Source organism: Dromiciops gliroides, chromosome 5 (genome assembly GCF_019393635.1).
Source record: "Dromiciops gliroides isolate mDroGli1 chromosome 5, mDroGli1.pri, whole genome shotgun sequence".
In the NCBI taxonomy this organism is placed as follows: Eukaryota; Metazoa; Chordata; class Mammalia; order Microbiotheria; family Microbiotheriidae; genus Dromiciops; species Dromiciops gliroides.
Window position 1 is genome coordinate 234,885,705 of NC_057865.1, and position 14,828 is coordinate 234,900,532.

Sequence of the window (14,828 nt, forward strand, 5' to 3'; positions counted from 1 at the left end):
TATACATAGAGCCAAGCAAGTAATTTAGACAAACAACTTACTTGATTAATTTAATTTCTTAAAAATATAACCATATTAGGTCAGATCCATTCATTCAGCATTCAACAAGCATTTAAGCACCTCCTATTAATATGTCACCAGGAGACTTTGTTAGAAAGTAGCATAATTCCCCTGGATGATACCTTCAGAAGGTTGGGCTTGCATCCTAAAGTATCTCTTTTATTACGTTATCATGACCACAACCTTCCAGTCTTATGTTAGAACTCAAAGAGTCTTTGTTAATGGTTCAATGTGTCAAATAACAATTAATTCTTTACAATGTCAGGATGGCGTGATGTATTTAGACTATCCCAAGGATCTGTGATCTGTTCATGCTCTTCAAATCTGCCAATGACACAAATTTGAGATAGATGGCAACTTTTTAGTCATCATAAGCTATCTAAAGGGTCTTTCATCCCTTTCAGATTGATGCATTGGCAAGGACATTTCCTCCAAGGATTATGACATGAGGGAATTCCTCCTGTGAACGAATTTAATCTCATAGAAGATACAGTTGTTAAGTAGTTGACTCTTCCTTTGAAGAGCAGAGAAACTTGATTGGATGTATGAGTATCCACAATGCGGGGGAGGAAGAGACTATAAACTTGGCTAAGAGACCGTATAAAACCATAGTAACATTTGCAGCTTCTCCATATAGGAAGAAAAATCTTTTCTTAAAGAGAATGTCAGAGTTAGGATGCAAAAGACGTGGTACGGTGAAATCCAGTAAAGTCTTAAGCTTGGTCCAAAACCTCAATTTCATAAGTATAATATGAAGATTAGACAGCCGTTATTTTGAGCAAAATCTCTTGAGTTTTAGTGGACTGCAGACTCAATATGGGTCAGCAGCATGATGTGGCAGACAAAAAAAACAACCTAATGAAACGTTGGGCTTCATTAAGCGAGGCAGAGCTCCAAGAAATCGGAAGGTGACCGTCTCACACTTGGCTCTTGCCAGATCTCTTCTGGAGGACTGTGTTAAGTTCTGGGTTTCATGGTTTAAGAAGGATATTCAGTTGAAGACTGTCCCACTGCAGCAGCCCAGATGGTAAATGGCACTGCATCTGCATCACATAAGAGTCAATGGAAAGAATTGAGGACATTTAGCCTGGAGAAGAGATTCGGGGGACACAACAGCCACCTCAAGTATTTGAAGGGCTCTCGTGGAAGAAGGATTAGGCTTCTGTTTTTTCCCAGAAGGCAGAATCAGAAGCAACAGGTAGAAGGTGTAAAGAAGCTGATATAGGCTTGACTTCAGGAAAGACTTCTAAGGATTAGAACTGTCCCAAAGTAGAATGAACTACCTAGAGAGTTGAGGGCTTATGCCTCCTTGGCTGTCATCAAGCAGAGGCTGGGTGACTATTTGTCAGGTATGTTACCATAGGAATTCCTTTCATATAGATGGTGAATTAGAGGTCACTGAGGTTCCTTTCCCACCTCAGATTCATTGATGAGTCTGGCAGCAGTGTGGAAGCTGTTGGAGAAGAGCATAAGGAAATGGGCAAGGAACCCTATCAGGAGATGCTTGTAGTAGCCCAGACCCATGGGAATTGGGAGCTGGACTAGGATGGTGGCCATAAGAGGGATAGAGGAGAAAAATATTGTAGAGCTGTCTCTACATAGTAATAACTGGATATGAAAAGTGAAGGAGAGGGAAGGGTCAGAGATAAAACCAACACTTGACAATGGGAGACTGGCTGAGTGGTGGTACCACTGACAGTGAAGTAAGAAAGGTATAGATTTAGGGACAAATATAAAAAGCTCAGTGTTGAACACTTGGAGTTTGAAGTACCAGTGGGTCAATTGGATGGGAGCATTCTGTGGGCAATTAAGAGATGCAGACCTGAAATTCAGAGGTTGGGGGGAAAGATCTAGGAGCCACTTGCATAGATGTGATTGAAACTATGGGAATTGATGAGATTGCCAAGAGAGACTAGAGAAAAAGAGCATGTGGGACAGGGTTGAGAAGAGTTTAAGAGGTTTGGGGAGATGGACAGGAACCAGTGGCAACAAACGAGGAGCAGTTAGAAATTGGAAGAGAATCTAGGGAGTGAAATGTCTGGGCCTAAGGAAAGAAGCAGCTTTCAGAAGGGAGGGGTGGTGGTCAGTAGTGTCAAAGGCTACAAAAAGGTAGAGCAAGGACAAAGGCTGAAAAAAGGCCATTAGAATTGCAAGTAGTGGTCATTTGTGGCCTTTGAGAAAATATATTCAGTGGGGTTGTGGGAACAGGAACTAGATTACAAGGGATAAGGAGAGAGAGAATGGTGAAGTGGGAGTATTGGGAGTTATCTTCATGAAGTTTTTAATAATTAATTCCTTTTTTTTAGGGGGAAAATGCTTCTTAGAAGGTTTTGCTGTATATATTTGGGTAGTACTATTGAAAGAAACTTTCTGTTTCGCTTGTTCCATTCAAGTGGATTTTTCAGTGACCCGTGAAATTGTTGGTCCTTTTCTTTATTAACTTAATGAATCACAGGAGTATTCAGATTTTATGATTTTTTTTAAATTATGGAACAGAAGAAAACTCATATGTTACATATGTGGTATTGTACTTTTAGAGAGCAAATTAATGGTATAATTATAAAAGGAATGTATGTCACAATGTCAGGTGTTTCCAATGGGGAAAAATAAACTGTAGTAGTATAAAATAAATGCCAAATAAATGCATAAGTGTACTTTGTGATCATAGGATTATAAGACTCCCAAATTCTAAAACATTAAACCAACCAACAGTAAATCTTGTAAAATTAAGTGCTATCATAGTGCTTAGAAATATTTTTTAGCAGTGTCCTCCATCTGAATCAAATTTCATATATGTTAAGAATGTTATAAAGTATGTATATAGTAGGTCATATGATCTGTAAGAATAAGACGTCTCTTAACAGCTGTTGTTACTATAAGTGGTGGGAAAGAGAAAATCCAATAACTCTTGAGGCAGACTGATGTGGTTAGTATTACTTTACAGTGAACTGATTAAAGAAGATTATAATGAAACCATACACAAAAAGACAGAAGTTGTGATTTCTCTGGATTTCTGTATCAGGAACATTGAAAAAGCTGTGAAAATGTAAGTAAGATCACTTCCTTGCTTCTAGTTGTTAAAATGTTAGACTCAGTTGCATTTCTTAGCTGTCCTTGTCATAATATGTCCTTGTCATAATATGGTAACATTGTCATAATATGGTAACATTTCCTGAAATTTAATTTAAACTTTAATTACCTTTTTAAAAGAGCTTATTTTATTAGTAGTGTTCAGGATAAAGTTCCTGTTGGGCTGGTGGCTATAATATAAAAACAAAATATCATTATTTCTTAGGAAAAATTAAATACTAAGTCACGAGAGGTTTTTATTTTTGTTTTTCTTTCTTTTTTTAGAAGGAAAAAAAATTGAAAATAAAGACATCTAATTTCTACCTTATAAGTCAAAAACTCTACACTGGAAAATAAAATCTTACAGTCTTCAGTTAAAAAATAGTTACACTTAGATCTTATTTCAATACATTTTTCAGAGCTCTGGGATAGTCCTGATTTTTCATTACTTTGTTCATCTTAAGCCTGTCTTAGAGTACCTTGATTTTATACTCTCATACATAGTCTAGTTATATGTATGGCAAAGGCAATAGGAATTTTTTAAAAGGTGTTTATCCTTTGCTTCCATTGGTACTTATTGAAATTAGATATCTGATGGCTATTTCGTCTTCTGAGATAGTAGAGAAGGAAGAAAGGTTGGGTGAATATCAAAGTTTTGAGGTGAAGAGAAGATTTAAGGAATGGTTTTGCCATTTGGTTGACCTTCATTACAATCAAAGACAAGTTATTATCCTGAGCAGTTCAATCCCTGAAATCCTTTAAGCCCTTTATCCAATTCAAAATATCTGTCCTTTTCAGGTATGGACTACTTCTGCATTCAATTTGTACTATACTAAATCGATTTAGACCTGTTGATATGTTGTTTTGTAAACATATTTTTTTCAGTTGTTTTACATGTGTGTGGTGCACTTCCCTAGGTATGTCATGAGCAGCCAGTTTTGCCTTATCAGTCATTAGTTAGCCTTTTCCTCAAGAGAGTTTTATTAAACTGTATTGAAAGTTTGAAAAATTAATCCTGTTCATTTAAGAGGTGAATTTATTTGATAAGTAAAAAGGGATATGAGGAAATTTATTATAGTACTTCCTCTCCCATATTAAGGGTTATATGAAAAATTATAAGTATAAGTAATTTCAGTTTTTCTAATTAAATGAAAGAAATCCTTTCTGGAAAAATAAAAGAAATAGCTGAGCAAATATGTACCCTCAAGCTATTTAATTTAACGTGCACACTTTCCCCCTTCACTGCATAGGTTACATTAAAGTAATGCAAAATTTTCTTTTTCTTAGAGAGCTGCCATTCTCTTGGGAGTTTGGTAGCCATATGTATCACCTTTTCTTGATTCTTAGATAGACTAGTAAGTGAATCTGATTTTGTTAATTGACCTTTAAATGTAACTTTTCTAAATCTTTTTTAGAATATGAATATATGTATGCATTGTGTTACCATTTAATATTTTTCCTAGTGACTATTTTTATTATGAACAGATATGAAAAATTGATGCAGATTGATTTGGAAGCTGCAGAGCTGGGTGAAATTTCAGACATACACACTAAATTGTTGAGAGTAAGTAATTACCACACTTTAAAACATAATAAATCCGTAGTCCATCTTTTCCTTATCTTAGAAATGGAGCATGGGGTTGATTAGTTCCTAGTCTACCTATATCAAGCCATCTTAAAGATCTGGAAAGATTCTTCCTTATCTTCCAAGAGCAAACAAAAATTTCAGTGATATATTTTATCCTACCCCAATTCCTCCTGCTATAATTTAAGCCTTTTCTTAGAATTGTAACATTTTAGAGCTGAAGGCAAGATTAGAGATTATCTAGGTTAACTCACTCATTTATCCCCCTCCCCCTCCAAAAAAGGGAAACTACGTCCACAGAGGGGCAGTGCCTTGCCTAGTATCAACTCATTAGTCCATTTGTGCTCTCCATAATGTTCCCTTATTTTGACTTCTTGTGATAAATAAATCTAACTTATAAATACAAGTTAACGTATTCCTTGAAATTACCCAAAAATGAATAACAAAGTAAGTAATAAATGAGAAATTAATCCAGGGTTCTACTCCAGTGCCTCCTCATGGCACAGAGATGAGCCTGTGTTTTCTCTGGCTGTGTTAATAGAGTACAGGCCAGAAAAACTTTTCAGGGCAGGTGTGCTGGCAGACTAATGCTGCACAAAATTAGAGGTAGTGATAACCTTAGAGGTTGTGCAACCCCACCTTTGTAGTTGAGGAAAGGCAGAGACAGAGAAGTAACTTGCTTCATGTCATAGAACCCACTTTCGCTTTCTTCTGTAATGTGAATAACAACTATCTTGACTCCACCCAGTATTCTCTTAACTTCCTCAGCTTCATCATCGTTAAAAGTTTAAGCTAAAGCAATGAAGAAATCTTAAGAAAACAAATGATGAATTCGTCCTTACCATCCCTGTGCTTACTGATGGAAATGACTAATTTGAAGTCTGCTATGCAAGTGCAGAATAATACACAGATGTTGTCTCCAATAGGATCATCTTTGTGATTTTTAGCACTCTAATCTCTCATTTGTTATTCTCCTCTAGCTCTCCAGCTCACAGGAAACAATAGAAACCAGTCTTCAGGATATCAAAAGCAAATTGTCTCCTGGGGGTTTGTTGGCAGATACCTGGGCAAACCAGGAAGGAACACATCCAAAAGACCGAAAGTAAGTAAAAGCTAGCTTTATTTACTCAGTTCTTCATTGTTACCTGCCTTTTGCCACACTGACTACAGTAGAACTCTTGATTTCTTTTTTCCGGAATAGTGTAGAAAAACTGCAAGTCCTGCTAAATTGCATTACAGAGATTTACTATCAGTTCAAAAAAGACAAAGCAGAACGTAGTAAGTAAATTTTAACTTACTTTATTTGATGAGTTAATTTTAATTGTGTATATTAGTGATTGCTCTTTTAAGAAATGTGATTCTCGATAGTAATGATTGCTTAAGGGAAATAGTTTATTAAGGTCTTTTGAAAAATTTAAGTTCTTGGTTTTTTGAACTACATAATTTCAGAAGAACTCTGTGACATTTTGAGATTCTAATTAACAAAATTAATGTGATAAACTCTTATTTCTAGGACTGGCTTACAATGAAGAACAGATTCACAAATTTGATAAGTAAGTACCTAAATTACATTTTTAGTCATCAGATTGTTTCTTGTTGCCATTCTGCTTATCCTACTACTGTCAATTTCTTCATAGAAACAGTTGCCCTTTTTTTGTTATTTTTTTGGGGGGGGGCCAATGGGGGTTAAGTGACTTGCCCAGGGTCACACAGCTAGTAAGTGTCAAGTGTCTGAGTCCGAATTTGAACTCAGGTACTCCTGAATCCAGGGCTGGTGCTCTATCCACTGCACCACCTAGCTGCCCTGAAACACTTGCCCTTTAACCTTGACTTCACAAGGCTGATTGCTATGTGTATATAGTTTATTAAGGCCTGTGACATTCCTGGAACAAAATGATGAAGTAGAAAGGAAAAATCAGAATTATACAGAACTACAATTTTCACTGCTGGAAATAATGTTAAAAAGAGAAGAGCTTCGTGCCTCTACTCTTCATTCTCCTTTTTTGTCATAGTGAACAGTGCCACCCCCACCTCCCACCAGCTTCAAAGTATTATTGATATGGACTTTTGCTGTCTAGTATAACTAGTATAAAACCTCATGACAAACCACATTCCTTTCATTTTGGCCAAGTCACACATACTTTTTTTTTTTCCCCACACATGCTTTAAAAAAATATATCACTACCAGAGGGTAAATAACTCACAAAGTATATTTGCTGCTTTCTGGATTCTTGTCCAAGCCAAGGCAGGTAGCCTGTTTATCCCATATTCCTGTGATTTGATGGGTATCCCTACTTCCTTCTTTCCCCTCTCCAATCCATTATCCACATGGCTGCCAAACTGATATTTCACACAAAACTGAACTGACCGTTTCACTTCTCTACTAAAAAATCTTTAGTGGTTCCCTCTTGTCCAAATAAAACAAATAAAATACTGACTCCTCAGCTTTCCCACAGTATGACTCCCACCCACCTCTCTGGTGGTGTTATTATTTTTCACATTTTCTGTGTTCCAGTCAGATCGACCTGCTCTCTGTTCTTGAGACCTGTGTTCTGTGATTGTCGGTCTATTATTTCTCTTTCATTACATGACTTCCTTGCCTTTTCCAATTAAACATGCCCTTTATGGGGTTTTTGGTCACTTTTTGTAAGCTAGTCAATATTGGTAATATGCTATTTGCCCACCAGGCATCTTGCCAATGCACTTCATGCCCCTTGGAAAACTTTTTGTTTGAAGTTGTGGAGTTATAACATGATTGGCAGCCATATCTTCACCAGGAGAACATCAGTGTTAAAAAAGAGAGCCTCACACAATAGGGAACAGATTGAAATCATTGAAAGCCCTTATATAGTTTACCAAATATGATACAATCTTCTTTCGTCCTCCTAGTAAATTCCAGTATTACCATAGTAGGTTTTTGTTTGTTTGTTTTTCGTGAGGCAATTGGGGTTAAGTGACTTGCCCAGGGTCACACAGTTAGTAAGTTGTCAAGTGTCTGAGGCTGGATTTGAACTCAGGTCCTCCTGACTCCAGGGCCGGTGCTCTATCCACTGCACCACCTAGCTGCTCCACCATAGTAGTTTTTAAATACAAAAAGCATACTGAAAAGTTGGAATGTGTACATATGTAAAGTTGTTGATGGAAAGCATGATAAAATTATTTCCAGGGACCCCCTTGCTGAGAGAGCCTGGCTGACCTTGACTTTAAGGTCAGTCTGATGTCAGAAAGTTACCTCACAAAGCCTTGTTCCCACCAGAGGATCTGAACTCTAACCAAAGCACGGCCTATTCATGGACCGCCTCAAGTCACATCAATCAGTAGACTTGAATGCTACCAGCCAATTAGTTTGGAGCAGTGTGTGGGACCACCTCTCTTCTGGACCCTCAGGGAGCTTCTGCTCTCACAGGCACAGGATCTTCCTCTTTGTGGCCTGGGACTTGTGGGTGAAGGCAGCCTTTCCTCCTCTCTCTCCCATAGATCTTAGCTAGGCTTTCCTATCTTTCTGAACTCCACATGTTCTCTCTTTACTCTTAAATAAATGCTTAATGCCTAAACTCGTGCTAAAGCTTCTAATTTATAAGTAAACCCTAGCTAGTTTTCCCTACATTTGGGACAGAAATAGGTTTCCACACATTTAGTTTTACTCATCACAAAATATACATTTCTTTATTTTAAGAGTGATGAAAAAATTCCTTTTTCCACTGTTGGTAATTTTACTCTTTTCTATCATATTTTTTAATAAACTTAAGGTGTGTGTGGAAGGGATTAAGAAATGTGTGGGACAAGATTTCATTGATTATTTTTAAATTACAGGCAGAAACTATTTTTTTATGCAACAAAAGCTATGAGCCACTTTACTGATGAGTGTGTTGAAAAATATGAAACCTTTTTGGACAAGGCAGAAGAGTGGATGAGGTAAAAAAAAAAAGCTTTTTGATTTTTACAATATATACTTTTACATTTTCATGGCATCTATTTTTGTAACTTGCTTATTTTAAGTGAATTCATTTTACTTTCAGAAAGATGCTTCACCTAAGGAAACAGTTATCATCTCTAACTAATCAGTGTTTTGATATGGAGGAAGAGGTATCAAAGTACCAGGACTATACTAATGAGGTACTGGATCCTTTCTGACTGGGGAAAAAAAGCCTTTCCTCCTTCCTCCCCCCCCAAATACCACTGATATTAAATTAAGATAAACAATATTTGAGAATATTCATTTTAGCAATTCATAGGAGAAACATCACAGGATGTGCCTAACTTTTGGGGGGGGGGAGGGGGCAGGGCAATGAGGGTTAAGTGATTTGCCCAGGGTCACACAGCTAGTAAGTGTCAAGTATCTGAAGCTGGATTTGAACTCAGGTCCTCCTGAATCCAGGGCCAGTGCTTTATCTACTTGCCACCTAACTGCCCCCAAGCTGACATCTTTTAAATGATATGGGCTGCTTCTAGGTGTGAGTTCTCAAGTTTTTCAACAGACACTAGATGACTACTTGTTGAAGGTGTTACAGACAGTAGTCATACTGTGGAGAGAAGTTGGGCTAGGTTTGATGGTTCTTTTCTTTTTCTTTCTTTTTTTTTTTTTTTTAGTGAGGCAATTGGGGTTAAGTGACTTGCCCAGGGTCACACAGCTAGTAAGTGTTAAGTGTCTGAGGCCGGATTTGAACCCAGGTACTCCTGACTCCAGGGCCGGTGCTCTATCCACTGCGCCACCTAGCTGCCCCTGATGGTTCTTTTCTAAAATTACTGACAAGACTTCTTACCTCCAGGAAAATCTTCCTGTCTCCTTTGTCTCTTTCATTCAGTCAGTCTTTAATGCTCTTGCCAGAGCAGCCTTCTTTTTTTTTTTTTTTTTTAAGTGAGGCATTTGGGGTTAAGTGACTTGCCCAGGGTCACACAGCTAGTAAGTGTTAAGTGTCTGAGGCTGGATTTGAACTCAGGTACTCCTGACTCCAGGGCTGGTGCTCTATCCACTGTGCCACCTAGCTGCCCCAGAGCAGCCTTCTTGGTGATTGTCATGATAGTGTCAGGCCTAAGCCTAGAAGTCACTGATGACTCCTTTATCCCAATAGAGAAAAATTCCTGTTTCTTTTCTTAATATTAGAAGCTCTCCATAGGTTTTTTGCCCCCTTACCTTTCCTCACTATAGCTTTTATTATTATTCTCGCATTATATGTTCCAGCCAAACTACATAACTCTTTGTTCCTTGCACATATACATGTTCCTGCCTTCTCCTAATGCCCAGAACCCTAGACATAGTGATCTAGGTTTGTGCCTTCCTTATTATAAGCTGGTGAGCTCTATCCTGACGGAGACTGTTAGTGTAGTGTTATGTTGTTTCCAGCCTTGACCACAATACTTTGTGAAAATAGGCCCTTAATGATGCTGATTAGACTAATGAGTGGCATTCTAGGAATTAAAAGTGGCACTTTGCCAAATACCAAAGCTTCTTAAACTGTGGGTCTGTGGGGTCACATAACTGAATGTGGGGGTCACAAAAAATTTGGCAACAGCAAAAGTTAATTATATCTATTTTATGTACCTATATACCTGGGGTTATAAAATTTTTTTTCTCAGATGAAAAGGGGTTGTGAGTGGAAAAAGTTTTTTTATTTATTTTGGGGGGGGGGTGAGGCAATTGTAGTTAAGTGACTTGCCCAGGGTCACACAGCTAGTAAGTGTTAAGTATCTGAGGCCGGATTTGAACTCAGGTACTCCTGACTCCAGGACCGGTGCTCTATCCACTGCGCCACCTAGCTGCCCCTGGAAAAAGTTTAAGAAGCTCTGACATTTACAACCACATTTCAGAATACTCAGGTGTTTGCTCAATCCCATGTAAAAGTAATGGTTTATTATGTTTAAGGAACTGGGGTTGCAAAGGAAAAACATTTGTTATAATTAAAATCTCTTGGTTGGAAACATTTACCTATATATTTCACATAGCTAGCAACTTAAAATTATTATGAGATTTTTGTGTGAGTCATGTTGTCATATTGTGTGGAACAAGAGACCACCTACTCAAAATAAATACCCGGAGTCAGTGAAAGCAAAAAAAAAAAAGGAGTTTATTTCTTTCTCTGAGAAAAGGTACACACCCGTGTATAGTAAGTACGCCCTCAGATTCAAAAACAAGTATTATATATGATCCTAATGCAATACCCCCTCCCATCCCTGTCTGACTCCCACTGGCTGGTCGTTAGGAGTTAGAATCTATACTCGACATCTAACTGAAATCAGAGAGGGCACGATGTATAGCATACTCTGATCATGAGCTCATGCTGGGGGGCTAAGATATATGGTATAGCCAGCGTGTCCCTGAAGTTATACAATGGCAGGATGTAAGCTAGAAACTAAGGAAATAACAAAATATGCGACCAGGATATGGTTTCTCTGAGAAAAACACAGTTATTTCTCACAAGATGACACAAAACTGCTAGCAGTTTTGACTCCAAACTCAAATTAATGATTTTATTAAAAGTTGTAGCGTGAAGTAGAAAAGTTGTTGCTTTTTGTTTTACAATTCATAGGTACTTTTTCCATATTTCAGTTACAGGAAACTTTGCCTCAGAAATTGTTTACAGCTTCCAGTGGAATAAAACATACCATGGCCCCCATTTATCCAAGCTCTAACACACTAGTGGAGATGACTCTTGGGTAAGAAATTCACAGTTGAGTGATTAATTTTCAGTTTGTCACCATTTTTAGCTCTGAGTATTTGATATTAGTAAATCCAGGGTAATATTCAAAATTGCATGAGAACTACTGTCTAACATTACTTGTGAATTCATTAAATCAGCAGATAGAAATTTCATGTTATAAATGTAATTCTGAGGAGTAGTAACAACTTGCTAATTTTTGTTTTATAGCATGAAGAAATTGAAGGAAGAGATGGAAGGTGTTGTTAAAGAACTTGCTGAAAATAATCATATTTTAGAGAGGTGAGGTTCTTCTCCACCCCCACCCCCAATAAATATCTACCAAATAAAACATAGACACAGACCTATTTGCCCCGTCAATAGCTTATTTGATTCAAAGCCTTCTCTATATTGTGTGCAAAAATTGCCATTTGAACAATCATTTTTTATTTGCTGATCTCAAAGCTACTTGTTAGGCGCCATTCTGGAATACTTTGGTTTATTATTGGGGCTGGAATATTGTGCCAGCTGCATGTGCACCTTCAAATATAAAAGATGCCTGAAGCCAAGCACAGGGCAGAGTTTACAGAGCCAGTAGGCCTGGAGCATGCTCACTTCACAGGGTGACAGAAGGCTTGCCAAACCTTTACCATGGGAGTTGTTTGGATTATCCCTGACCCTTCTTGAGTTCATCCCCACAAATATTTATTGAGTACCTCTTACTGCCAGGCAGCATGCTAGTAGTAGTTGTCTCTGAAATAATAACAGATGAAGAAGCTTGGTCACGGAGCTAGTTGGGATTCAGTCAGGTCTCCTGAGTCTAAGACTATTGTACCACATTTGATTCCTACACCAGAGTAATCCCTATGCAGCTTTGACACCTGTTTTTGTTTGTATGTTATAGTGCTTCAAGTACTATATCATAACCAGTTTTTAAAGACCAGGTGAAAAAGACCTTATGAGACTTAAGCTCCAAAGAGACCTACTTAGTAGTTTTAAAAAAAAAGTTGTTAGCTATATGTAGAAATGTATCAAAGACCTCTTTAAACATAAGGCTTATCTTGGTCAAACCCTGAGCTTCTGTTGTAGGTCCAAAATTCAGAATGTAGTGTGGTGGAAAAACACTTAGACTGAGAAGATTTGAATTCTAGTTCTGGCTCCATATCTAATGAGATGTGTGACCTCGTGCGAATAATTTAACGTCTCAGGGGCTCAGCTTCCTCATTTCTAAGATGAAAGAGTTGAACAAGATCATTTCTAAGTTCTCTTTCAGGTTTGTGCTGTGGTGAATCTTTCTGAATTTCTTATAAGTGAAATGGGCATAATAATACTATTCACTTGGTCATCGTAAAGACAGAATTAAATAGTATATGTTAAGGGCAGTTAGGTGGGACAGTGGAGAGAGCATTAGCTCTGGAGTCAGGAGAACCTGAATTCAAATCTTACCTCAGACACTTAGTAACCATGTGATCCTGGACAAGTCACTTAACTCAATTGCCACCAATAATAATAATTTATGTAAAAGTGTTTTGAAAATTTTTAATGGTTTTGATAGTAATATGACAGGTTGTAGAGAAGTCTAACTCTCCCACATAAACCTAGGCAAATATCTTAAAAGAACCCCAGACAGAATAATAAGAAAGAATTTAAGAAAGAAATAGAAGTAGGCTCTTCCATTTAGTCCAGAATTCCACAAAAAGAAGTCTAGAACCTGTTGCCGGTAAAGGAAGTCTCACTAGGGAGATCAGATTATTTAAGAATATCAGACTCCTTCAAAAACAGAACCATATGAAAAAACCTAGATACCATATTTCAAAAAATCATAAAACTCCTCACATCTATTGGAATGAGAAGGTAAGTGAAAATAGAAAGAACCCACCTCCTGAAAAGAAACTCCAAACTGAAAAAAACCAGAAAAACCATAGGCAAAATCAAATCAAAGAAACATTATTTGAAAGTATCCAGAAAGAAAGAGATCAAAGAGTGAGGTTCCACAGTCAGGATCACAGACCTTTTCTATAGAAAAGGAGAGAAAAATCTTGGAATACAATATTCCAAAAGGCAAAAGCTAAAGGCTTGCAATCAGTAATAATATATCCTGAAAACTGAGCATACTCCTAAAGGGGGAAATGCTCTTTCATAGACGAGGACTTTTGTTCACTCTGGATAAAAAAGCTGAGTAGGAACTTGGAAATCAAATCACAGGAGTCAAGAGGAACCTAAGAAGGCGAGTACAGCCCCTCCTGATTTAGGCAATCAGGAGGGGCCATGGAAGGAACTCTGAGAAAGCAACCCCAAGAGCAGAGCTGTTCACAAGTTAATTCTATCAGATATTCAAAGATTAATAAATACAAGCATTATATCGATTGATTACAAAAGTAGAGGAAAATGAGATCTTGCAAAATTCTTTTTTGAGAAAAATATGGCCCTGATGTTTAAACCAGAGAGCAGTGAAGCATAGAGAGAAAACCATAGGCCAATATCTCAAACGAATATATATGCAAAAGAATGAGAAATATTAGTCAAAGAAGACAGTATTAGATATGAAGAATCTAAGAATCCAGCTTCCAAGATATACAGAAATTATGTGACTAAAACTGCAAAACAGTCTTTATGGAAATAAAGACGGAGGTAAATAATTGGAGAAATAGGAAGTGATCATGGTTGGGCCATGTCAGTATTATAAAAATGACAATACAATCTTAATTCCAGATGCAGTGCAATGCCCATAAAAATAAAGGATTGCTTTATAGAACTAGGGGAGTAATTGATCTTGAAGAATAAAAGGTCGAGAGTGTTTAAGAATGGTGAGGGAGTGGCCTAGTAGTATCAAATCTCATTATATTACAAAGCAGTAATCATCAAAAAAACTTTTGTACTTTATAAAAACTAGAAAAGTTGGTCAGTGGAACATAACAGGTATACAATACCCAGAAGGAATCAAACACAGTAGTGTAGTGTTTGATAAACCCAAGGACTCTAGCTACTATGTGTAAGGATTCACTGATTTTTTTTTTTTTTAACTGCTTAGAAAGCTGTCTGGCAGGGGCAGCTAGGTGGCACGGTGGATAGAGCACCGACCCTGAAGTCAAGAGGACCTGAGTTCAAATCCGACCTCAGATACTTGATACTTACTAGCTGTGTGACCCTGGGCAAGTCACTTAACCCCAGTTGCCTCACCCCCCAAAAAAGAAAGAAAGCTGTCTGGCAGAAATTAGATTTAGACCAGCTCTTCACATCATATATCACAAGATTAAAATGGTCATGTGACCTAGATATTAAAACGTCATATCATAAATATATTAGACTATCAGCAAAGGGCATACTTTTTACAGCTGTGGAGTTCTTGACAAACAAGGGCTAGAGAGGATCACAGGAGATAACATGGACAATTTTGGTTACATAAAACTAAGATATTTTTTCCATAGACAAAACCAGAGTAGTTAAAATTTAAAAAGAAGTAACAGAAAAATAACCTT

General features: G+C 37.4%; 1 protein-coding gene across 4 annotated transcripts in view; it reads left to right on the forward strand.

Annotated features, from left to right (window-relative positions):
- The window catches only part of TBK1 (TANK binding kinase 1), a 54,832-nt gene that overhangs the window by 36,363 nt on the left and 3,641 nt on the right, over positions 1 to 14,828 (forward strand). For all 4 annotated transcript variants that reach the window (XM_043967077.1, XM_043967078.1, XM_043967080.1 and 1 more), the window contains 9 exons: positions 3,005 to 3,106; positions 4,615 to 4,693; positions 5,695 to 5,816; positions 5,916 to 5,992; positions 6,228 to 6,267; positions 8,528 to 8,629; positions 8,734 to 8,830; positions 11,262 to 11,368; positions 11,581 to 11,652. In XM_043967077.1, the coding sequence (XP_043823012.1) occupies positions 3,005 to 3,106; positions 4,615 to 4,693; positions 5,695 to 5,816; positions 5,916 to 5,992; positions 6,228 to 6,267; positions 8,528 to 8,629; positions 8,734 to 8,830; positions 11,262 to 11,368; positions 11,581 to 11,652 (798 nt within the window). The remainder of the gene's footprint in view (positions 1 to 3,004; positions 3,107 to 4,614; positions 4,694 to 5,694; positions 5,817 to 5,915; positions 5,993 to 6,227; positions 6,268 to 8,527; positions 8,630 to 8,733; positions 8,831 to 11,261; positions 11,369 to 11,580; positions 11,653 to 14,828) is intronic.